General features: G+C 36.6%; 1 protein-coding gene across 3 annotated transcripts in view; it reads left to right on the top strand.

Moving 5' to 3' along the window:
* Positions 1 to 26275, top strand: part of STXBP4 (syntaxin binding protein 4) — a 223244-nt gene that overhangs the window by 122866 nt on the left and 74103 nt on the right. For all 3 annotated transcript variants that reach the window (XM_074223680.1, XM_074223679.1, XM_074223681.1), the window contains 4 exons: positions 4059 to 4235; positions 5122 to 5238; positions 6322 to 6371; positions 10199 to 10332. In XM_074223680.1, the coding sequence (XP_074079781.1) occupies positions 4059 to 4235; positions 5122 to 5238; positions 6322 to 6371; positions 10199 to 10332 (478 nt within the window). The remainder of the gene's footprint in view (positions 1 to 4058; positions 4236 to 5121; positions 5239 to 6321; positions 6372 to 10198; positions 10333 to 26275) is intronic.

The raw sequence follows: 26275 nt of genomic DNA, 5'->3' as shown, positions 1-26275 counted from the left end.
ATGCACAGATCCTCCCATATTAGCTTTCTATTCTCATCTTTGTGATTGTGTTATTGATCTGAGGCAAAACTTCATAATTATTTTCATTTGCATTTCTTTTAGTATTAGTAATTATCTTATTTTTCATATAGTTGTTGATAGTTTACATTTCTTCTCTTGAAAACTGTTCATTTCTTCCATTATATTAATTGGAAGGAAATAGATTATCAAATTGATGACCATTTTAATCATAGAATATTCCATTCTATTCTTTCCCCCCTTCAAATTCATAAATATTTGCAGACCAGTTATACAGACTCTAGAAGATAAGATTAGACCACCATGAAAAAATGTGAATGTATTCCATTGTCTAGTCCTAAACTATAACAAGCTTGAGCAGAGAAGAGCAAGATTTATGCTATCACCTCAAAACATTTATTGAATGTTTACTGCCTTAGGAGTTAATACATTTTTGCTTCTTGCCATCACAACTGACCACTGCAAATGAACCCTCTCTAAATACCATTTTGCATTTGTCAGTATTCTCCTCCCCCAAATCCAGCAAAGGCTAGGTTTGTCTTCATCTACACAGTAAAATCAACTATCTTCTTGTTGAAGATTGAATTTTAGCTAGGACCAGAAGAAAGTCAGGAAAGCCTCAAGGTAGAGAGAATTCCAGGCTTGGAGAATAGCCCTTGAATATTCCCAGAATCAGGAGATGTCTTCTGTGAGGAAAGGCATGTGTTACCTCTGCTTCTTGTCTTCTTACTAGTCATCCATTTGTAATCTGGCTTCTGACTTCATTATTCTACTGAAATTGCTTTTTCCAAAGTTATTAACTATCTCTTAATTGCCAAATTTAATGGGATTTTTTCCAATCCTCATTTTTTATCTTTCTGCTGTATTTGACATTGTTGACTACTGTCTCCTCTATACTCTCCTCTGGGTTCTATATCACTGTCCCTACTTAGTTTTTTTTGTTGCATTATTATCATCCTACATATCACATTCTAACTAGGTTCAAAGGCTCTAATTTAGGACCCTCTTCTGTCTTTATATTTTATCTTGGTGGCTTCTTCAGGTCTATTAGGTCTTTAATATATTATCTTAATTATCTATTGCCTATTCAAATGACTCCCAGATCTGTATCTTCAGCCAGAATCTCTTTCTGGATGCCCAGAGATTTCACATATTCAACAACAACAACTTGTTCCCCTTTCCCCAAAACTCTACCCTCTACTGAATTTCTTCATTTATATAAATATATATGTATATAATATAGATATTATAGATAAAAATAGATATTTTATATTTCTCCATTTCCACCAATGTTCCTGTCTCCAAGCTTGTAACTTGGCATTATCCTCTACTTCTTACTCCCCATCATTCCACATTATCCGTCAGGCACCAAATTTTGCTGTATGTAAATTAATAACATCTTTTGTATGGGTCCTCTTCTCATTATTCACATAATCACAACTTCATTTCAAAGTGTTTATTACCTCTCTCCTCAACTTCTGCTGCGGCCTCTTAATTGGGTCTCCCTGCTTCAAGTATTCAACCCATCCTCCAGACAGCTACCAAAGTATATAGGTGCCGATCTGGCCATTTCATTCCCCATTTAATAATTTCCTGTGTTTCCCTTATTGCCTTCAGACTAAAAGATAAATTGTTTTGGTTGGCTTATAAGTCCATAACTTGGACACAACTTGTCTTTCAAACCACCTCATACATTCTTCAACTTCCTGCATTCTACATGGCTCCCATATATCATTCCAATCTCCTAGCTATCTCTCTCTTGTCTTGGATGCACTCTTTCCTAATCTGTTTCACAGAATTCCTAATTTTCTTTTAAGATACCAGATCAATGAGCTGAGTCTTTAGCTCCATAATTTCAGCCTCTAATAAGCGAATTACTTCCTCATAATCCATTTTCATTCCATGGGCCTCTCATCCTATCATGCCTCTAATTACCTTTCATTTAATTACCTTATATTAATTTTGGATTTATGACAGGTTTGTGCCAATGAAGCCTCCAGTAGAATGTAAGCTACTTTAGAGCAGGGATTGTGTTATTTCTTTGTAGTTGTATCCCCACACCTAACATAGTGCCTGGCAAGTAGTAGGAGATTAATAAACATTTTTTGACTAATTGATTGAATTTTGTCTTTGTAACCCTAATATCTATTGTAATGCCTTAATTAGTGCTTAATAAATGGGTTTTTTGGGGAGGAATTAAAGGCAAATAATACAATTTCATAGGGAAAAGTAAGTTCTTACATGAAATAGGAGGGAAAATAGGAAGAATGTGAAATAAAGGTTTGAAAAAGTGGTCTATCCAGCCCTGGTTATTGTCTTTAACAGAGGCACCAAGAGGTGATTTGTGGAATAGTGTGATGTTTGTCTTCCCTAATATTTCCCCAAAAGGGTCAAACATTCTAGAATATCCTAAATTATCTGTGGTGTAATTTATGTTTTCATACTTTTTTAAAATTTTATTTAAGGCAATAGGGTTAAATGACTTGCCCAAGGTCACCCAAACTAAGTAATTATTAATTATCTGAGGCAGGATTTGAACTTGGGTCCTCCTGGTTCCAGGATCAGTGCTCTATCCACTGTACCACCTAGCTGCCCCTTTTCATATCATTTTAAATTTTGCAAGTTTTTTTTATTTTCATGGCTTTGCATTCTGTAGAAAATCCAGATTGGAGTATAGTATATTTTTATTACATTCTCCCCTCACCAAAAAAAAAAAAAAAGGGCAAACCAGCCAGGCCTGTGGGAAATCACTTAATCAAAATAATGACTTAATAAGCATTTTTCAAGGCACTGTGCTAAGTGTTGAAGACAGGAAGAAAGGCAAACAACAATGCCAACTCCCAAAGTACTCATTTTCTAATGTAGAAGACATAGTGCAAACAAGACATAGGATAACTTGGAGACAATTTTAGAAGGAATACTTAATAGTTGAAGAGGAATGGAAAGGCTTCTTGGTGAAGATGGGATTTTAGCTGGGACTTGAGAGGTTAGGAAACCCATGGACTATAAGGAAGGGAAGAATTTGTAGTATGGAGTACAGTTGTTGAAAATGCCCAGATTAGGAGATGATTTGATGTGTATGAGGACAGCATTAAAGCCAGTATCACTAGATTACAGAGAATGTGGGAGTGATTAAGTTGTTAGAAGACTAGAAAATCAGGAGGGGATCAGGCGAGGAAGAGTTTTAAATGCCAGGCAGAATTTTTTATTTCTTGGAAGTGATAGGGACTACTAGAACAGTAGGAGTAGGATATGGTCAGATTTGTGTTGTAGGAAGAACAATTAGACAATTGAGAGGAAGATAAACCAGAGTTGGAAAAAACAAGATGGACAAGAACATCCAGATTATTATTCCACAAGGTGATGAAGCCTCAGGATCTACCAGGGGCTTAAATCCAACCCCCCCCCCCATTCTGCATTTCTTTTTACTATTATGTTTTTATTCTCTCCAAACCATTTGTTACTCTTATTTTCCTTTTTTGTTCTTTGAATTTTCAGAAAAATAATGTTGGCTACATAAAGCAACATGCTCCATGTGATTTGATGACTAAGGAATTCTTGGTATGAGAATTCCCCCTACCATTACAGATTTGCATCTCATCTATAATTAATAGTCTTAGAAAATTGTCAGGGGCACTGATAAGTAAATTCAGTGACTCACCCAAGGTCACACATCCCTTCTGTGTCAAAGGCTGGACTTGACTCTAACTCTTCCTGATTCCATAGCTAATTCTCTTACTACTAAAGGATACTTTGTCTCATAAGGCTATTCGTGATCCAAGTTTACAATATTCTTCCTAGAGAAGAAAAATGTCTTGTGGCATCCAACATCATTCATCAAGATGACCGACTACCAGTGTCCTAGTGAGTTGTCTTCTGTTATAATCCTTCTGCTTGTTCACATTGGCAGCTAAAGAGTAAAATTTTGGTTAACCTCATTTCCCCCCAGTACCTGTACAGGGAAGAAAATATTTTGTTTGAGCCACTGAACGATTATTTTGAATGATGTTTCAAAATGGAATGCATTTTGTTGTCTACAGGAAGCTAAAGCTGTTGTTGAAGAAACGAGAGCTCTGAGAAGCAGGCTTCATCTCACTGAAGCAGTGCAGAGACAGGCCCATGGAATGGAAATGGATTATGAGGAAGTAATTCGCCTATTAGAGGCTGAAATTATAGAGCTAAAGACTCAGCTTGCTGATCACTCTGGTCAGAGCAAAGTAAGCAAAACAATATGCTCTTGTTCTCTCTCTCTCTCTCTCTCTCTCTCTCTCTCTCTCTCTCTCTCTCTCTCTCTCTCTTTCTCTCCCCCCCCCATAGTTACCATGGTTTCCTTTCTGTTGTCATATAGCCTGTTTTCATTTTCTTTTCATCTGCTCCTCTAAAGTAGGTCACTGTTTGTCTTCTATTTTTTTTTCCAATCACTGAAATGATGTGTCATGAAAGGAGTGATAAGAAGGTCGCAGGTCTTCCTTTCTCCAGTGATCTTTGGGTTGAAAAAGAGCAGGAGCCTCAAATTTATTTGGGTCATCAGTCAAAGCGGCATGGGTCATACCCTCACTTCTACAAGAACTGCATTAACACTGAATTACAGGCAGTGTTGGTCTTTTCTGTTTCTTAGAATCCTAGTTTGTTTTTTTTAATTAAAAAAGAGAGATAATGTTTGAAGGCAATAGATTCAAGAAATGACCAAGCAAAGACTAAGGACCTCCCTCATCCTCCTATCCCTGAGTAAAGTTTGCTTGGAAATTAATCATCACCATCACTTCACCACACATTTAAAGGGTACCATATTTTATTCTAATCAACTTTATTTTGGACAATAAAATAAAATTAAATATGTGTCTCAGGGAACAAAATTTGAACCAATTATTTTTTTAATGTGATAAGTAGGCATTGTGGTATAGTAGTCCAGTGTTCATTCTCCTAAACTACACATTAGATGAATATCTCATTAAGACAGACAAAAGGGAATTCTGTGGAGATTATTACTCTTATTCAATAATAACCAAAAATACGGGAAATGGGAAGCTGCCAGTAGCATATATATGTATGTATATCCTTGAAGAAATATTTAAGCCCCTTCTTTCTGGGTCACCTCACCAGGAAAGTTTTCAAGACTTGAGAAAAAGAATCACGGTGTTGGACTGCCAATTGCGGAAGTCAGAAACAGCTCGGAAAACCTTTGAACTTGCAACTGAGAAGTTGTTGAACTTTGTTGAGGTAAATGTGCCTGCTCACTTATTCCATAACTGAGCGTATGTGCCTAAGCTAGCCTAAGCTAGAGCTAAGGCATATCCATCAATACATACTCAATGCATAATTGCAATTTATTAAATACACATATGCATTTCTTAAGAGAAGAGAACACTCCTATATCAGGTGGGGGGAATGATCTTTTATTAGATTTTTTAAAAGACCAATATGTACAATAAATGCCCATGTACACACATGTGCACACGTGTGTGGCATTGTGTGGCATTGTGTGCACATTTGTATTATATGGTAGCATTTTATATTTCTACATATACATATGAAAATCTATTATTAATAATGTCAGGTTTTTTTGAAGAAAAGCTTCACATTTCATGGCTAAGTGAAATGTTATCACTACTTAATGAATATAGTGCTGACTTTAGAAGAACTGAAAAATTTAAAAATACCCAGATAAGGAGCAGACAAGCTATCATGACCCAGGCACTTGAAGAGAAATAGCACATTAATTTTTAGGGTGTATATTTTTGTCAGAGAGAGAGAGACAGAGAGAGAGAGAAAGAGAGAGAGAGAGAGAGAGAGAGAGAGAGAGAGAGAGAGAGAGAGAGAGATACTTCTATATTGGTTAGCATTTCTGAAAAGTACATGTAGGTAAAAGTAATTTTTTTTTCTCCCACAAAGTGGAAGTTTGCCTTTAACCCAGAGTCTCTATTTCAGATTTGGAAGGTTAGAAAATACTAATCAAGGATGGCTATTAAATCATGGAGGAGACATGAATCTTTATTTTCCTTCAAGACTTAGCTCAGGTGTTCTTGTCTTTTTTTAAAACCTTACTTCATTCCCATGGCCTTCCACTAGACCCTCCAGATATCAGTGCTTTTCCCTTCCCCAAATGATCTTCAGTTCCTTTGTCCAGATTCATATTGTATTTCCAGAAGAACGAAAGCTCCCTCTGAGCTGCAATAGGTCTGGATTTTTTTCCTTTGGTTTCCCCTTATACTCATTGTAGGCAATTAATGTTGCTTGAATTGAAAACTTTTGAAATAAGACATCAAACTCACTTGTGTCCTTCATTGTTTTGTTTATCTACAGACAATCCAAGAAGTGTTTTCTGATCATTCTTCTTCCTTGTCAAATTTAAGGTAATATTAAATTTAGATGATATGAAATTACATGTTGTCTCCCCTATTAGACTGGGAGCTCCTTGAGAGCAGGGACTGTCATTTACCTTTCTTTGTATACTCAGCACTTATCAGAGCACTGTCACAGAATTACTATTTAATAAATATATGTTGACTATTTTTGAATACCATCTTCTCTCATTCCAGAGTCAATTCCTTGACTTTTACAGTTGGGACTGAATCTATTGTTTCATTAGGTTGAAAACTTCCTGTTTGGAAAATCCCTCCATTTATATCTACATTCTATCTTAGAAACTTTGGGTAGGGCTCTTAGGTCACATAGATCCATACCCAAGGTCACATAGCCAGTATAACAGCAGCAACAATAACAAGATATGTGTATCTCTTTAAAGTTTGCAAATCATTTAGGTGTATGATCTCATTGATCCTCACAATAGTCCTGAGTCGGTGATATTATTTCCCTTCTTTTGCAGATGAACAAATTGAGGGTGAGAGTGCTTAAGTACTTTGCCCAGGGTCACACAACTAGTAAGGATCTGAGGCAGAATTTGAACTCACATCTTCGAGTTTCCAAGTTCAGTAGTTGGTTTCCATTTAGTGGTTGTAGACTTTTTGCAATAATAGTCCTAGTAATTTACACTAAAAAATCTTTAATGCCACTTAAGCATTAGATTGTTATGAGTAAGTAATATATTCAGTTACTCTGGGGTTCACAACACATTTTTATGGTTGTTTTTGAAAGGGATTCACTGAGAAAAAACCACTGGGAACCACTATCCCACAACAAGTATTTCAATACCTGTCAGAAGTAGGAATGGGAGTTCAAACCAGGCATTCCTAATTCCTAGACCATCTCCACCATATTATAATTGTTTTTGAGTTGTTTCAGCTGTGTCCAACTGTTCATGACCCCAGTTTGGGGTTCTCTTGGCAGGATACTGGAATCATTTGCCATTTCCTTCTCCAGCTCATTTTACAAATGAAGGAAACAAGGTTAAGTGACTTGCCCAGGGTCACACAGTTAGTATCTGAGACCAGACTTGAACTCAGTTCCTCCTCATCCTAGGACCAGTGTTCTAGCAACTGCCCCACCCTGCCATGCTAACTCCCTAAATTGTTTTGATAAATAAAAAGTTCAAATCTAGTGGGGTGTCCCTGGATAAAACACGTAAATGCTCTCAACCTTAGTTTACTCATCTGCAAAAGGGTGTTAAAAATGGCACCTACTTCACAGGACTGTTGTGAAGATCAAGTTCATATCCATACAATCATTCACAAAAGTGTAGTCCCATTATCTAATTTCATTATAGTTACTCAGTGTTTATAATCAACCAGATTTTTTAAAAAAAAATTATGGACTCTTTTTATCATTTCTATCAACTAATAGATAAAGCAGAAAAATCTTCTTGATAGTCCTCCTTGGCTATCTTTTGTCTTCTGTGTGTTTTAGACTTGATACAAAAGTGACCTATTTTAAATTTCCTGATAAGAGCAATGAGAACACCAATAATATTTGTTTATTCTGCATCCCTTGTCTAAGGTCACTTTGATACACCTGTCAAATCTCTTTATCTTCTGCTTTGTGAAAAGAAGGGATTTCTCTTCATGTATTTTCCAAGTGATGTGGAATGGGTTTTTAGCATTTGTGCCTCTTCACAGGGACATCATCTCCTTCCAGCTGAGTCCTTTTGCTAAAATGCACAAAATAATCCCTGGTGCCCTTTGTTATCCAACAGTAGCCATTCGGTGAATGAGGATGACTCATTCTGATTAACGATGCTCTGTGAGTGCCCCCCTCCCACTCTTACATTAAATGTCAAAAATACCTACAATTGTCAACTTTTTTCCATGTCATAACATAATGCCCTGTCCTTTGGGATGAATGAATGAGGCAAACTTCCAGGCCCATTCATCCTAGATTCAATGAGGGATTATAGTTTATTGCCCATGGAGAGTTCCATCTCACCTACAAATGAAGCCCATCTCTCTGGCTTATTCAAACAAATCAGTCAAAAGTCTCCAAAGCAGCAGAGAGGGCCTGCTTTGGAACCAGGAAAACCTAGTTTCAAGTCTGCTTCTGACTTGCATTATCTGTGTTGCTATGGGGAAATTAGTTAATCTTTCAATTTCTCATTCAACTTTCAAAGATAATTTTAACATGAATTACTTATCTATTCTAGTGAATGATGCCTGTGTAGATTTGGAATTGTTTTAGTCAGATTCTGTTCTTGCCTCACCTCAAGCCATAATGTGAGGTAGTTGGAATACTCAATGTTCATTCAAGTCATAGAGTCATAAGTAATCATAGATTTGGAACTGGAAGGGACCTTAAAAGCCATTCTGTCTAGGTCCCTCATTTTGTACCCAAGTAAACTAAGGCTGAGAGAGCTTATTTGACTTACCTCTAATACTGCAGTTACTAAGTAGCCAAGGCAAGATCTGAACTCAGGAACTTCAGACTCCAAGTATAGGATTCTATCTGCTTAGACAACCTTAGAAATTCTGTAAGGGAAACAAAGATACTGGCATTTGAGTTTTCATGGCTCACTGTTAATAATAATCATTTACTTTTATGTAATATATCATAAATTACAAAGCACACATCATTCTGTTTGATCAGGTATGTGATAGAGGAAAAAATAGGATTTGAATTATGAATCCTGCCTAAAATATATGTACAAGTAGAATCTGTATTTTTACTTCTGAGAAAATTGAGACTCAGAATTTTAGACTTACCATGGTCACAAATTTGGAGTGGTAGGGGCATGACTCCAGATCCCCTGAACTTCTGATAATTGGTTCCCTATTTGCTCTGCTTTATCTTCCAGTCTGTCCTGATAACCTCTCAATATGTAGATAATACATATATAAACATTCATCATTTTATCCATAATTCAACATTGTGTCCCTGTCTAAGTATTTTGCTTAATTTTTTTTCCCAGCAAGATGTTGTCCTTTCTTAAGTGCATCAGAGTGCATTAAAGTCACACAGAACTTAATTGGAGGGATGGGGGGGGCTGAAGCAGTGGGGTTGTGACTCACCTCAGGTTACTAGGTGAGCAAGTATCAAGTTATGAATCCGGATTTGAACCCAGGTCCCTCCTGACTCCAAGGCCAGTGCTGTATCCACTACACCACCTAGCTGCCCCAGAACTTAATTTTTAAAAAGAAAAGTAAGTTAAGTGTTTTAAATTTGACTGACAATTTGAACTCTTTCAGAGATTGTATTATGAATTTGTACATAATTCATCAGACTTCATGCCACTGTATGTCTATACAGTGACTAACAGAGTAAGAGTTGAAATTTTAGAACTTAAAGCCATAGGATGTTCATAAATCTAGTACTTGATGGGACCTCAGAGGTCATGTTACTTAACCTCTGTGTGTCTCAGTTTTCTCAATTGTAAAATGGGAATGATGCTAGCAACTGCCTCCCCTGATTCTTGTGAGGATAAAATAAGATGATAATTGAAAAATACTTAGCACAATACCTCACCATTATTATCATCTGCATTGTTAAGGTAGTGTTTTGTTTTTTTCCACTGGGAGTTTCCTACACCAAAGAAATCCAAATCTGGTTAACAATTACAAATTATGATGCTCCAGCATTCTCAGAATCTTTCGATATAATGCCAGGCATGGATTATTTTTTCTTTTGCACAAATACCTCACCAATCAAGAGTCCTTTTTTTTTTTTTAACACTTCCTAGTTGCTATCCTTTTTAATAAAAAAGAATAATCAGTTTTTTAAAACAGTTCCCATGATTTAAAAAAATAATCACATTTCATTTTCCATCTTTCTTTTTCCCCTCCTTTGTGTCCTTTAGTGACCGAAGATCAGTGTTAGGTTCTCAAACACTGTTTCCACAGCTCGGAAGGAATGGACGCAATGTCACAGCAAACCTAGTCCAAGAATCCAGGGAGCTTGCTAAATCTGTCCGTGCCTTTCTGGATGTAGATCGTGAGTTATTTACAGTTTTTTTTTACTCATTTTGACTTGTTTGTTGTTTCAGGTAGTAGATCAATTTAAGAAATATCTTCCTTATGCAAATGACTATTTAATTTTGCCAGGTAGGTTTTTCCAACATAAGATACCTATATAAAGAGGGCCAAGATTGTAAGTTCAGAGAGATAATTTCCAGTTTGATAGAAGTAAAAACTTCCCAATGATTCAAGGCTGTCCAAAAGTGTGATGTGGTTATCACTATCACATCATTCATCAAACAGAGATTGAATGTTTGTAGGATAATAGTTTTAGAAATAAGTGGAACCTTAGGAGAAATTAAGTCCAATTCCCTTCTTATTATAGATTAGGAAATTCAGACCCTGAAAAGTTATATTCCTGAGGTAGTATTTGAACTCTAATATTCCTGATTTCAAGACTGCCCAGCTCCTTCTCATGACTTCATAGAATGTGTCCTTGTTGAATCATGGACCCATTGAGTCTGATGAAACCAAGGAATCCCTTTGTACAATATTTCTGAATGCATAAAATAAAATACATAGTATTACAAAGGAAGCCAATTAGATTGAAAATAATTAATTCACAGACTCCACAAGTTAAGAACCCCTACTCCTGGGTGATTCTTTCAAAGATAATTTGCTAAGTGATTATGTCATAATTTTGTTGTGAGAAAACTTGAGCAAATTTTTTCACATGTTATTTTATTATTACTAGATTTCACTTGAATAATTAATTAAATGTTACTGTTATTGTCTGTCCTCCTTTAAAAACCTTTCATTGTACCATGAAGGTGACCCTGACTTCTCAAAGAATATGTCAGTAGAGCACAAGCTTTTGCAGGCTCTAACAAGCTGGAAAACATTGAGTATGACCCAAGGGGGTCTTGTCAGAGTTCCAGCCTAGCTAAGTTCAGAGAAGAGCACCACCAGACGGTTGGCCACAAAGAATATACTTTTTGGTTTTTGACTCTATAATTCATGATGCCATCTGTTAAGACTTTAGAGAAGAGGCGAAGAATAGAGTTGGCCCTGTGCTGCCAAAATTAAGGGTTGATATTGAAAAGCTAACTGTTGACTTGCATGAACATTCTGAGGTTTTGGTTCTAGAAATGTTTGGACTAAATGTTTGGAGTAAAAAGAATGTTGAGGGTTTGCCTATCGAAGTCTGATTTAGAATCAGAAGTTTTGATTGATTTGTTCACAAGCCCTCAACTACCAGCTTTGCATAACCATAGTGATCATGTGGCCTTTTGACTCCAAGGAATTGTGGTCACTTTCTTGGTCTATGGCAAATTTGAAGTAATCCCAACATAGAATCCCTGCATAGCAGTAAAAAGATCACTCATTAATTCTAGTCACATGATGGCTTTGTCCTTTTTCATTCCTTAACAAATGCACATTTTCATTTCACAAATGAATGAAAAGGATTCAGATGCAATAAACCATCACACATAAGAGTCAGTATAACAATTTTTTAAGTGTCCCAGGAGTAAAATGTTTGACTTTGATATTAGAATTTTTTGATAGCTATTTTACATGACCAGGAACTTAATTTACTTACTTTTCACTTTATAGCTCTGTTGATTGTTAGAATCTGATCCTTGGATGCATGTAATGAATGGAATTAATATTGATGTATTTCAGTTTATAGAGTAAATGTTTTTTTTAATATTTACATGTAAATTTCATTTTTAAAAAAACAAATCCTATTTTAACACATTAGAAGAACTCATAAAGGAATCTGTGGGGAATTTTTAGATTTTTATTTCCTGGAAAGATTAATCAGCATGATTTGTCTGGTTTTGGTATTCAGATTTTTATAAATCAAAGTATTTGGGGGGGATATTTTAGGGAGGAGGAGAATAAGCCACAGCTGCATTGACATGTCCCAAAGGGCTTAATCATTAGTTAATTAACTCAGCAGTGTTATTAGTGAACAATTATTATCATTAACCTCTAGTTCTACTGAAAATGATTATTCAAAGAAAATATTTAAAATTCAGCAAAAAAAAATCCTCCTTTTGAAGAAAAGCAGAATTTAATTTTACCTATCATAGTTTCTGATTATTATAAAAATATATCTGCATTTTTATTTCAAACTACTCATCTTATATAGTATTATATCTTTCATCATTAGGAATATGATATCACTTTGCAAAAGACCATAAGTAACTCTATTGTAGAAATCTCTGTGATTAGGAGTAATTCAGTAAATCACATTTATCTTCTTTTGACCATGTGCAAATAATAGGGGCAGCTAGGTAGTGCAGTGGATAGAGCACCGGCCCTGCAATCAGGAGTACCTGAGTTCAAATCTGGCCTCAGATACTTAATAATTACCTGGCCACTAACCCCATTGCCTTTCCAAAAAATTAAAAAATTAAAATTAGAATTAAAAAACAAATAATAATAATAATTTTATTATTTCAAAAACTATGTTCTTGAGCAGTAGTCTCCAGACTTCTCATTGCACAGTCTTAATAAAAAAATAATTTTTGAGCATGTATCTTCAATATATGTATGTTTATTTATGCAAAATAATGCTAAACCAACCCACGAGGGCAGCTAGATGGCGCAGTGGATGGAGCACTGGCCTAGGAGTCACTTGGATAGGAGTTTGAATCCAACTTAAGACATTTACTAGCTGTGTGACCTTTGGCAAGTTACTCAACCCTGATTGCCTCATATCCAGGGCCATCTCCAGTTGTCCTGAATCATATCTGGTCACTAGACCCAGATGACTGGAGGAGAAAATGAAGCTGGTGACTTAGCACAGCACCCCCTCACTTAAATCCAATTCATGTGCTTGTAATGGCAACCTCCCTGATGTTGTGGTCTTCTTTGAGAATGAAGAACAAACATTATTAAGCTAACCCACACATACATACATGTGTGTATGTATGTGTGTATACACGCATACATGCATGTATATGCATATATCTATATGTGTGTGTGTATATATAACTAATAACTCCAATTGTAAGTTTTTTAAAAATGTCTTTCTATATCATCTGTACATATATACACATACTGATAGACAGATCACATAAAATAGTGGGTAGAGAGACAACTTCCAAGGCCTAGGTTCAGATAATGAATTTGCTACCCAGTGATGCTGGGATGAATCTTTGAAGAATCTCTACTAACCTATATTGTTAGAGTTCCCTCTACCAGTAAATTTACAGGTGTATTTCCTATCCCCATTCCATAAATTATATGCATACACTACTATATAATTAATTATGCACATTATAAAATGAAAAAAATGAGACAAAGATAAAAAATGTTGATTCTAGGAATCAAATTGGAAGTCATTGGAGTTTATCAAATAGAAGAAAGACATAGACAGACTTGTGTTTGTGTTTTCCTTTACAGCTCTATGTAGAAAGGGTTTGAGGAGGTAGAGACTTGAGACAAAGGGACCACTTAATAGAGACTGCAGTAGTTAAGATGAGAAGTGGTAAGGTCCTATATTGGAGTGGCAGCTATGTGAATAGAAAAGGAGACAGTTGTGGGAGATTAGAACCATCAGTATTAGGCCAAGAATTAATTATATGTATATAGAGTGAGGAAACTCAGAGTCAGAGATGACATTAAGGTTGAAGAATCCCAAGTATCTAGAAAGATGTTGGAGATCTTGACGATAATGGCAAGCTTGGAAGATGTACAGGTTTGGGGTGAAAGATAACTACTTATCCCATGTGATTCCCTCTGTCCTAACCAAAATGAAAAGACAGGGAGGAAGAGGGAACTTTACATTGCCTCCAAACAGTAGTTTCACATTCAATTCAGAAAGGAAGTATTTGTGAGCTCTCAAAGCAAAGGAAACTGGGGAGAAGGTACATAGAGGGTCATATTCTGTTATACATGTGTTGGAGACAAATAGCTGTCAAAGAAAGAATGGGATGTAGCTTGTCTTCCTAAAAGTAGATATATGATATATGATCACTTACCCCTTGATGGGACCCTGGCCTCTATTTTGATAAGAAATGATAGAAGTCTGAATACAGTGTTCCTATAGTAGTTTTTAGTTCAACTTAGACAAATAGAAGTTTGTTAGTTATCTATATAAATTTATTTTTTAAATCCTATTTTAAACATGTTATTACTGTTGGTGTTTATATCACATTTTATGGTTACAAATTGCATGGCATTCATATCTCTTTATCTTTCCAATAACCTTGCATTCAGACTCCTTAGCTTGGCATTCAAGGACTTTTATAGTCTGATGCTTCAGCCTGAATTACTCACTATCCTTGGTACATGTCCTGTGCTTTCCTGCCTCTAAACCTTTGTTCATACCATTCCCTATGTTCTGAATAGTCTCCCACTCCTCACCATTGTCCCCTGTCTTTGCCTGTTGACATCCTAGTCCTCTCTTATGTCCTAATTTAGTATTGCCATCTCTCCTATGATGTTTTTTTTCCTGAAACCTGAAGTTCCTAATGATCTTTCCCTCTTAGAGCATACATAACATCTTGTACTTCTCTTACATACTTAATATTTTTTATTGAAATTATTGAATATCTCAATATCTTCTATTAGATTTGAACTCAAATTCCAAACCCTTAGGACGTGGTTTGAGTGAGGCATGTGAGCTAGTCTTGTCGTTACATATAGTACAACCACAATTGTAGAAGTACTGGTGAAGGGGATGACCCGTTACCCAAAGAATCTAACCTTATCCTCCTGAGTTTGGAAGAAAAGGCCAGTTCCAGAAGAAAAGAATGTCATAGCAAAATTATGGTGGTGTAAGCCAGGCATCTGTACTGAACAGTGGCTTCCCTTACCTCCAGCATGGTGACCAATCACTTAACATTAATATTATGTCTGCGCCTAAAAAACTGCTATACCACCACCACCAAGGGACTGTCTTAATTTTTGCCTTTCCTTGAAGCATGGAGCACATTGTTCTGCACATGATAGACACTTTTTAAATGTTGATTTCAAGTTAATGTTTTTGAAAGTAGGAAGCTGCATGAATTATTATCTTCTTTATTTGTAGAGAAGGAAACTGAGGCTAAGATAGTAAGTGATTTGCTCAGGGTCACTCACCTGGTGAAGCTAAAACTTGATGCATATCTTCTGATTCTAAATCTAGGGGTATTTCTGCTTTACTATCTTTTCAACATCTTTGTCTCATGCAACATGAATAATTGAGACATTTATTCAATTTCTGGTTCAGTCTCTCCCCCCCCCCCCATCAATCTGGCGATGCTCATTGAATTGTTTCAAAGGATTTTTGTGAAGCTTAAATTATCTGGATAATTGCATCTATTATCTAATTGATTATGTACATATTATTCAGTGATTCTATTTGCACAATGGAGAAATAAAGAATAGACTTTCCTGGTCTGGAAGAAACAAAAAAGACATTTAGGTTCTTCCTGCTTGAAATCAGATTATGTATAAAATATAGAATCATATAAAGGTTCTACAGTTAGAAGTTGTCTAAGCCATAGAGTACAAAAAAAATCTCTTCTTTCAGCATTATTGTCAGGTGAACTTCAGATTCTTTTTGAACATTCTCAATAATGGAATTCTTGACCACCCATGGAAAAGTGTGTCTAAAATCATTGGTTATTTCTCATCCATTGAAAATTCATTGCTTTCTTCTTTGGTTTCAGATTATTACACAATTATTTTCCAAAGCTATTCTTGTTTTATTTTTTTAGGGTTTTGGTTTTTTTTGCAAGGCAATAGGGTTAAGTGGCATGCCCAAGGTCACACAGCATAGGTAATTAACTGTTTGAGGCCAGATTTGAACTCAGGTACTCCTGACTCCAGGGCCAGTGCTCTATCCACTGTGCCACCTAGCTGCCCCCCAAAGCTATTCTTTAAATCAAAAAAATTTAAAAATATGGTAGACCAGATATTTTCTTTTTTTTTAATTTTTATTTTAATTCTCATTTTGTACAAATGTTTTTTTTTACATTAATAAAATATTCTTGTTTAAGAGTAAACAAAATACCCCTCCCCCCATGAATATAGACCTGCTTGGGTGATAAAGTAAAGGGGAGAGAAAAAAAATTAAAATTAAAAAAATAATAGTAATAATTGTAGGTATGGCCAGGTAGCGCAATGGACGAAGCACCAGCCCTAGAGCCACAAGCACTGGAGCCCACATCCAGCCCAGTAGACCCAACAATCACCCAGTCATGTGACATGCAAGCCACCCAATCCCCACTGCCCTGCAAAAACCAAAAAGAAGAAAAAAGAAGGAAAAAAAAAGACCCAAAATAAAATAAGATAGTAATAATAGTAGGGGTGGCTGGGTGGCAGACAGAGCATTGGCCCTTGAGCCAGGAGCACCCAGGTCCAAATCCAGCCTCAGACACCCAAAGATCACCCTGCTATGTGGCCCCAGGCAGGCCACCCAGCCCCATTTGCCCTGCACCCTCCCCCAAATAATAATAATAAAAAATGTGCTTCAGTCTTTGTTCCAACACCAACAACTCTGTCATATGTGGATCACATTCTTTATGGTAAGTCCATCGCAAAAGTTACTTCCATATTTTTCCAACGTTGCCATTGCTGATTGCAACTCTCTCCTTTCTTATTTCTCCACTACCATGTACTATATTTTCTCTCTCCTTTCACTCTGACTCTGCTGTAGGGTCGCTGAGTGGCGCAGCAGACAGATCCCTGGTCCTGGGGCCAAGAAGCCTTGAGCCCCCATACCACCCCTTAGGCCCAGAATCCACCTGGCCCTATGGTCCTGGACAGGCCTTCCAATCCCAGCCCCTTGGCAAGAAGTAAAAAAGAAAATGTGTTATATCTGACCACTCACTCCCCATGGTCCATCTTCTCCTCCTTTATTCACGTCCCCACCCCTTCCCCCTGCTCCCCCCTCCTTCTTACTCCTGATGCCTATACCCCATTGAGTATATATGCTGTTTCCTCTCCTAGCCATCTCTGATGAGAGCAAAGGTTCCCTCATTCCCCCTTGTCTCCCCCCTTCCATATCATTGTAATAGCTCATTGTAATAAAAAAAAATCTTATTATGTGAAATATCTTGGACTATTCCCCCTCTCCTTTTTCTTTCTCCCATTCCATTTCCCTTTTTTTCCTATTGACTCCATTTTTACACCATATTTTATCTTCAAATTCAGCTTTCTCCTGTGCTTCAACTATAAAAGCTCTCTCTACCTGCTCTATTAACTGAGAAGGTTCATATGAATATTATCAGTGTCGTTTTTCTATGCAGGAATACATGCAGTTCATCCTCATTAAGTCCCTCATATTTTACCCTTCTCCTCCAATCTCTGTGCTTCACCTGAGTCCTGTATCTGAAGATCAAACCTTCTATTCAGCTCTGGCCATTCCAAAAGGAACATTTGAAATTCCCCTGGTTCATTGAAAGTCCATCTTTTTCCCTGGAAGAGGACATTCAGCCTTGCTGGGTAGTTCATTCTTGGCTGCATTCTAAGCTCTTTTGCCTTCCATTATATTATATTCCAAGCCCTATGAGCTTCCAATGTAGTTGCTGCTAAGTCCTGTGTGATCCTGACTGCAGCTCCATGATATTTGAACTGTGTCCATCTGGCTGCTTGTAATATTTTCTCTTTGACTTGGGAGTTCTGGAACTTGGCTATAATATTCCTAGGGGTTGGTTTTTTGGGATCTCTTTCTCGGGGGGATCGGTGGATTCTCTCCATTTCTATTTTGCCCTCTGCTTCTAGAATATCAGGGCAATTTTCCTGTAGTAATTCTTTGAAAATGATGTCAAGGCTCTTTTCCTGATCATGAATTTCAGGTATTCCAATAATTTTTAAATTATCTTTCCTAAGTCTGTTTTCCATATCAGTTGTTTTTTCAATGAGATATTTCACATTTTCTTCTAATTTTTCATTGTTTTTGTTTTGAAGTATTGATTCCTGATTTCTGGTAAATTCATCAATCTCCCTAAATTCTATTCTTTGTCTGAAGGATTTGTTTTCCTCAGAGAGTTTTCTTATCTCTTTTCCCATCTGGCCAATTTTGCTTTTTAAGGCATTCTTCTCCTCAATAACTTTTTGAACTGTTTTATCCATTTGACCTAAGCTGGTTTTTAGCATGCTATTTTCTTCAGCATTTTTTTTGGATTTCCTTGATTAAGCTGCTGACTTCATTTTCATGTTTTTCCTGTATCTCTCTCCTTTCTTTTCCCAGTATTTCTTCTAACTCCCTCATTTGATTTTCAAAGTCTTTTTTTGAGCTCCATCATAGCCTGAACCCAATTTCTGTTTTTCTTGGAGTCTTTAGATGCAGGAATTTGTGCTTCCTCATCTTCAGACTGAGTGTTTTGATCCTTCTTAGGCTCATTTGCAAAATATTTCTCAATGGTCTTCCTCTTGTTTCTGTGCTTGCTCATTTTCCCAGCCTGGGCCTGGTTTGGGGGTGCTTCTTGAGCTTTTGGGATACTCCCACGAGGGTCTCAGTGTGTAAGGCTCTGTCCACCCTCCTGGCCTATGAATGACCATAAGCGCCCCCCTCTGCCACAGGGCTGAGGTTGGGGGGGGCCTGCTGTTCTGTGGGGGGGGCCTAGACTGCGATCAGGATCTGAATGTGGTCAGAGCCCCAGAGTCCTGTTGTAGGGGCAGAGGACAGAGCTCTGCAGTCTCTTTCTCTCTTCACTCCCCTCCTTCAGCTCAATGGGCTCATGCCCTGAGGGCTCCTGCTTACAAGCTCTGCCTGCTTCTGTTTCCTGGATCTAGGCTGAAAGACCAAGCTGCTCACTGTGTGCCCTGAGGGCTGGGCTCCATGTGCTCGTTCTGGCAGGGGTCCCCCGCTGTTCCCCCACTTTGTGCCCGGTGCTCCCCTGGGTGCAGCTCAGGAGCGCCCTGGGGCTGCCTCCGGGAGGCTGAAGTTCTTTCACTCTGGCATACCACCCCTCTAGCAGGCTGCCCCTCAGACCCTGGGGAGCAAAGCCTTTCTGCTCTTTTCCAGGTTACCTTGAGTAGGAGAACTGCCTTACTGGGTCCCTTTGTGGGTTCTGTCTCTGGAAAGTTTAGTTAGAGTCCTTAGTTTCAAGTTTTTATCAGAGAACGCCTAAGATTTGATTCCTTCTTGTTGCCATCTTGGCTCTGCCCCCCCCCCCCAGATATTTTCTTAATGTAGAATTTACTGATATATTTATTTGTTATGTATGGCATAATATAGTATATGTATAATATTATATTTTAATATACAATTATAATATAAAACCCAATAATATTGTTACATTGTAATATCTATATATCATACTATATTATATATAAGTATATACATACTTACATAATATATGATTATATATTATATAACAGATATAACCTATAAATACATATTTGTACACACACACACACACACACACACACACACACACACACGGCTACTAAAAAATTTGGTGTCATGTTGAATCAGCCTGAAAACAAAATAAGACATTTTTATCTGTATTTTTCAACACTGTTCATAAATATTAGTCACACCCACCATGTTCCTTCTCCATTGTTCTTTGAGCAAGTCTAAATGCTTTATAGAATTTGGTATTCCATTACTCATAGCCATTCTATATCACTGGAAATAACATTGATATTTTAAAAAATGAATCCTTAGTTTTAAGGGAAAGTGTGGGTTATTAAAAAAAAATCAATCCAACTAGCTTTTCTTATTCTCATCCTGTGCCAGACAAAAATAAAGAAATAAAAATTATAAAGCAACACTGAAGTTTCCTAAGGACAATCTAGCTCACTCTTCTCTTATTCAACTTGGGACCTAGCTCATGTCCATTTCTGATATCTTTTATAATTATTTATACTGAAGGACCAACTCTTTTGGTTGCTTATCTAGCCATGTCATTGTCTGGACACTAAGCATGAACTGAACAAGAAAATTGATTATGGGGGTTGGAAGAGATGGCTTGGTTACATGGCAAGAGAAGGATATAAATAATAGATAGTTCTCAAACTGCATTGACAGTCATACAATGCTGAGTCTTTTTAATATGGTTTCCTTTTGGGAATAAATTGGACTAGATGTCTGCTAGTTGAAGGTCCCTTCCAACTCTTAAGATTCTGTATACATGCTGATACATGCTCCATTCTTCAATATAAAATTGATCTATGATTCTATCAGTACAGATTTTTTCCCTAGTAGACTACAACCCTCTAACCTGATTACTCCCATGAGTTCACTGCAGAGGTTCTTCCATAGGAATCTGACCCAAAAGAGTGAGAGCTTTCCATACCTTGTCCCAACATCACAAAAATACCATTGGGAAACGCAGATTAAAGATAAAATTTTGCACAAGAATTTTTTACCAAAATCTGAGAAGTCAGCTCTCCCAAATTAAATTATTAATAAGCGTGTTTTTATCTATATATCTGGAAAAAATAAGGCCAAAAAATGAAGAATTCTAATTGGTCAAGTGCCACTTTGTGCAATTTTAAAAGAAATAATTTAAACAAAAAGAATGATACATATTTTTTATGCCTTCTACAAAAGACAAATTACCTTCCTAATCTTACCTTAGTCATAGCATGAAACAATTAACAGGTTACATTTTGCAGAATGATCATTCTCTCTGTTTACTTCACAGAAGGATGCCAAAAATCATATTAAGACAGGCTGTATTTATATCATAACAAAACAGCTGATTGATTCAGTAAAAAAAAAAACCCAAACAAACAAAAAGCTCTTCAGAATGAGTTTTTGGCATCTGTTTTATGTAGCTCTTTTCTACCAAGTAGTATGGGTTCAAAATCTTAGTTAGCATGCCTAGGAAACTAACTTTCAGGCAAATCACACAAAATAGTACTGTAAATTCCAAATAAAAGTGAGCGCAAATCAACCCAGTAAACATTTATTGAGGGCTCCTGAGGTATTTATAGAGTGCCAAGCCTTCAGTAACATCTACTTATAAAAAATCTTCAGAAAAAAGTCTATATTTTGCTGTACTGGAATTTTATTAACATGTTGCTAGACATCACGTTTTTCTTCTGAAATATCTTGAGAATGAAACTTAGCTTCACATCCAGTCTGCCTGAAGTAATTTTAATTAGCAAATGAAACCAGTCAGTTACATACCATTCCCATTCGTTCCTCCTCCTCTCTGCCCCTCATACCCCAAATCTTTCTGTGTTTCATTTTAATGGGTAATTTAAGAATTTTGATAGGGTCTTGATTAGCCCTCTGGAGTGTTGTATAGAATTTGTTGTACTTTTATCAGTGATTATGGTAAAATTGTCACAGAGAACTTTGAGGTTTGAAAAACATTATCTCATTTGATATATACAACTACTTGTGAATTAGGGACATCGTTACCCCTGTTGCACAGATAATGAAACTGAGAGGTAATGTGGCTTTCCTGTGGTCATCCAGCTAGAAAATATTTGGGCCCAAGGCTCCAGGTTCTCTGAGTTCAGTTCTTTTCACTTCTCTGTAATAGGAATAATTAATTAGTAGGGTAGGCCCAGCTCTCTTTACCACCTGATAATTGAATTAAATGATCATTTTTCTCTGAGCCTGTTTCCTTATCTATAAAATGAGTTGGTGATAATAAATTGCTTCCAGGGTCCCTTCTGGATCTAAATCTGTGATCCTACTGTCTGCTGGTAGGTTTCAAAACAATTTACTGTCCATTTGTTTCCTCCATCATTGCTGAAAGTCCCATTGGAGAAAAGAACAAAGCACTCCCACCACCCTCCCTTGCTCTCATTCATCATCCAACAAATATTTGTTACTCATAATTAGCCTTTAAGTGGCTCTATTTAGAAAACAAAAATAATAATCAGAAAATTGCTTTGTTTATCAGTTATCGCAAGAATAATCTGGCTTTCCACATCTGAGTCAATAATAGGTTTCTAAAAACTAAAGCAATTTTTCCCCAAAATCCCTTTTAATTATCTCTGATTCTGCCTCTTCATCTCTCCAGTGAGTTGCCAAGTATTATAATTTTACCTCCACAATAGTTCTGGCATCCATCCCCCTCTCTCTGCTCATGGTGCCACTGTCCTAGTTCAAGGCCTCATTACCTGGACCTCTTACTTTAATTGACTCCTAATTCGTTTCCCTGGTTACAGATTCTTCTCCATTCCATCTTCAATACAGCTATCCATTTCTTCCTAAGGCACAAGTCTGACCATGTCACTCCCTTACTTAAAAATCTCTACCTCAGCAAACATTTATTAAGTACCTACTAGCACTTATGCTAGTAATACAAAGAAAAGCAAAAACAAGCCCTGCCCTCACAGAACTCCCATTCTAATTGGAGCTAACCTGTAAATAAGATTTGAGAAATAAGCTCAGGCATTTCAGGAGAAATAATTTCCTGGAAAAGGTTAGATTGAAGTTAAATCTTGAAATTCAAACTCTGAAGCCATTTAAGGCTCTTTACAGTCTAACTGCAACTTATCTTCCTGGCCTAATTTTGTCTGTTCTTTTCAAATACTCTAGCCAAAACTTATCCATTAGCCATTACCTAAACTCAGTGCACCATCTTCCATTACCATACATTTATATGTATGCCCATATTATCTTTCCCCTTTAGAATCCTTGGGCATATGACTTGTTCTGATTCACATGGTTTAGTAAGTAGAAGAGCCAGGACTCAGAGTCAACCCAGGTTCTTTAATTTCTAGGCAAGTGTTCTTCACACTACACCATACTGCTTCTTGAAAACCCATCATGAATAAAACCTGCTTAGTAATAACCATCTGATGAGTCATCTCTTCCCATAAAGACCAAGAAGCAACCTTCAAATGGACTTAGCTAAGATTACCAGCATGATTTACAGTCACAGAATGATATACTTTATATTGATTGTTTGTTTCCTTGTGTTCCAGAGCTAATCACAAGTCACTCAAGGTAGGAGAAAGATGGGAACATTCCATGCTAAACATTTCAGGTTCTTTCAGTGGAATAATCTTTCTTTATCTTGGTTTCTAAAATCTTTTTTAATGCAAGGCACCTTTGGCCTGAAACTTTTATTTTTTCTTTACTCCTTGTGAACATGGACATTTCCTTCTTCTGCCAGCTGCATGCTGGTCTACACTTATCTTTTTTTCTTAACTTACCAATATGAAAACTTCTGTTCAGGAAAAAGTGAGCCATAGAATTAAGACTAGGCAGCATGGCCTTGATTCCCCATCAGAAACATATCTATGACCTACCTGTTCTTTGTGCTAGTATTGGGGCAAGTATATAAAGTGTCAGGAAGTAGCTTATCCTGAACCTCTACCTATGCTACTTAAGCAAAATAATTGCCCTCATTTCTGTAAGGCCAACGTGGTCTTTAGTGACATATTTATTTGAGGTCATATCATAACCATAGTGAAATGTTCCTAGGATTTGTCATTCAAAGAAAAAGAAAAACTAGTGGAAACATTATCTCATCATATTGTAAATATTTGTGAATTGAAACTAGTTCTTTGCCAGATGTATCAGTAATATTTCATTAAGAAAATGCATCATGTTTTATCCCTGGATTATTTCTAGGGGGAAAAAAACTCTTGCATTTGTATCCCCAGAGCCTAGTTCTCTGACAGGTGATTTATATGTATTTTTTGAATCAATGAGTATTCATCTAGGATCTACTATGTGAAAGGTAGTTGTTTGGCCCTGGAGATACAACTACAAAAAAAAAAAAAAAGAAAGAAACCACTTCTGCTCCAAAGAATTTAGAATATATTCCAATGGGAGAGACATATATGTATGAAGACATTTGTACATATTTATACACAATTGTTAATATTTGTACATAAACATTATTATTTATAATGTACAGTTTCATATATACCACACATATACTGCACAAATGTATTTGTACGCACATGTAGTAACGTAAAATTTATATGCATATGTAATAACAAACACATAACAAGTATAAAGTGAATAAATACAGATATATACAAGGTCCAAAATACTTAAAGGGAATAATAATTGAGGTGGGAGGAATCAGGAAAAGTTTGATACGAGAGGGACTCAAAGATAGGAGTAAAGAAGTGCCTTCTTTTTTATTTATTTTTTTTTAAAAAACAATTATTTTGTTGATTTCTTGCAATCAAATACTGCCAACTAGCATTGCTTCCATTCATGCACTATTCAGAACAAAGGGAGGATTCCTTGGGTGTTTTGTAAATCCTTCCAGTACAAAGGCATGAAGAGGAGAGGTGGAATATTGTGGGTGGGTGTGTCTGTCTGTCTGTCTATGAGAAAGGGACAGAGACAGAGATGGTCAGTTTGGCTAGATTGAAGAATATAGGGGTAGCTATTGGTGCAGTAGATAGAGCACCAGTCCTAGAGTCAGGAGAATCTGAGTTCAAATCCGGCCTCAGATACTTAATAATTACCTAGCTACATGACCATTGGGCAAGTCATTTAACCCTATTGCCTTGCAAAAATTCCCCCTAAAAACAAAGCAAAAAAAAAAAAAGAATATAGAAGGAGAAGTAATACTATTCAACAAGACTAGAAAAGTATATTGAGGACAAGTTATATAGATCTTTAAAAGGTAAATTGTGGAGTTTACATTTTATCCCAAAGAGTTGGGGATTCACATGGCCATATCTACATTTTTAAAAATTACTTTTGTCGGTAATGAGTAGAATGAACTGATATGGTGAGAAACTTGAGGCAGGATGTCCAGTGAAGAGTCTATTGCACTATTCTAGCTCAAGGGTTGTGAGATGGCTATGTGAGTGAAGAAAAGTCAGATACAATAGGTGTTTTGATGTCAGAAACAATAAGATTTGGTAACTGATTGGATAGATACATAGAACAAGGAGGAATGAGAAAATCATTGAAATTATAAGAAACTGGAAGGATGTTAGTACCTTTGTCACAGAGAAGTTTAGAAGAGATGTTAATTTAGGCAGAAAGTTAATGACTTGTTTTAGACATTGGATATAAGATGTCTCTGTGACATTTAGTAAGAAATGTCTAATAGACAGTTGATAATGCTCAGGGGAGATTCTGGACTTGGTTTTTTAGATCTGGGGATTACCTACATAGAGACAATAGTTAAAGCAATGGAACTGATGAGATTACCATGAGACAGAATGTGTAAGAGAGATTAGCAGACCTACATGCAAAGATTTTCCATAGTTTTAGAATCTGTCAAATATGATCATCTTATGAACGAAACTTCAAGAATACAGGTCCCCCACCATAATATGAGGCATCATCAAATTAGATTACTTCATATGTGAATTATACAGTTTTCTAGTATTTCTCATTTGCTAGAATCAGAAAAATTTGACAAATGATTAGCTATGGGGGAGAGAGAAGAGTTAAGGATGGCTCAAGGTCTTGAACCCTGAATGACTGAAAGGATGTGGGCATTCCCTCAATAGAAATAGAAAAGTTAGGGTGAAAAAACATGTTTTGGATATTACTAGACATTTGGTTGGGAGCAACTGGAAATGCAAGACTAGAGTTCAAGGAAAACAACTGGGCTGAGTATATAGATTTGGAACATATCTGCATAGAGATACTCATTGAAGCCAGGACTGTATTTGTAGAGAAAAGGGGGATGAAGGCCTAGAATAGTGCTCTATTGAATACACATATATGGGGCTTGGGGCTTGGATGATAATCCTACAAAGGAGGTGGAGATGCTGCCAAAAGGATATAATGAAAATCAGGAGAGAGTAGTGTCATGAAAACCCAGGGAGGCGATGTCTACAAGGAGGGAGAGTCAAGTACAAAATGCTGCATATTCCAATATACAACAGATACTCACCTAAATATCTAGTGTGAATAACTCCTCAAGCCTCCACATGGTCTACATTTCCAAAATGTCAACATTCCCAGAAAAGTGTTTCAGCTAGAATATAGTTTAATCACATTCACTTCCAGCAGTCATAAGGTATAGAGGTATGACCAACCAAGCAAAACTTAGTCTCTTTTTCATGACAAAATATAATTGTCAGAGAGACTCTGAGAGACACAATATCTAGGTTTTTCATCAAGTGAGACCTTCATG

Source organism: Macrotis lagotis, chromosome 2, assembly GCF_037893015.1.
Source record: "Macrotis lagotis isolate mMagLag1 chromosome 2, bilby.v1.9.chrom.fasta, whole genome shotgun sequence".
Classification (NCBI taxonomy): domain Eukaryota; kingdom Metazoa; phylum Chordata; class Mammalia; order Peramelemorphia; family Peramelidae; genus Macrotis; species Macrotis lagotis.
The sequence above is the reverse complement of the archived record's forward strand: the minus strand, read 5'-3'. Positions and strand labels throughout refer to the sequence as shown.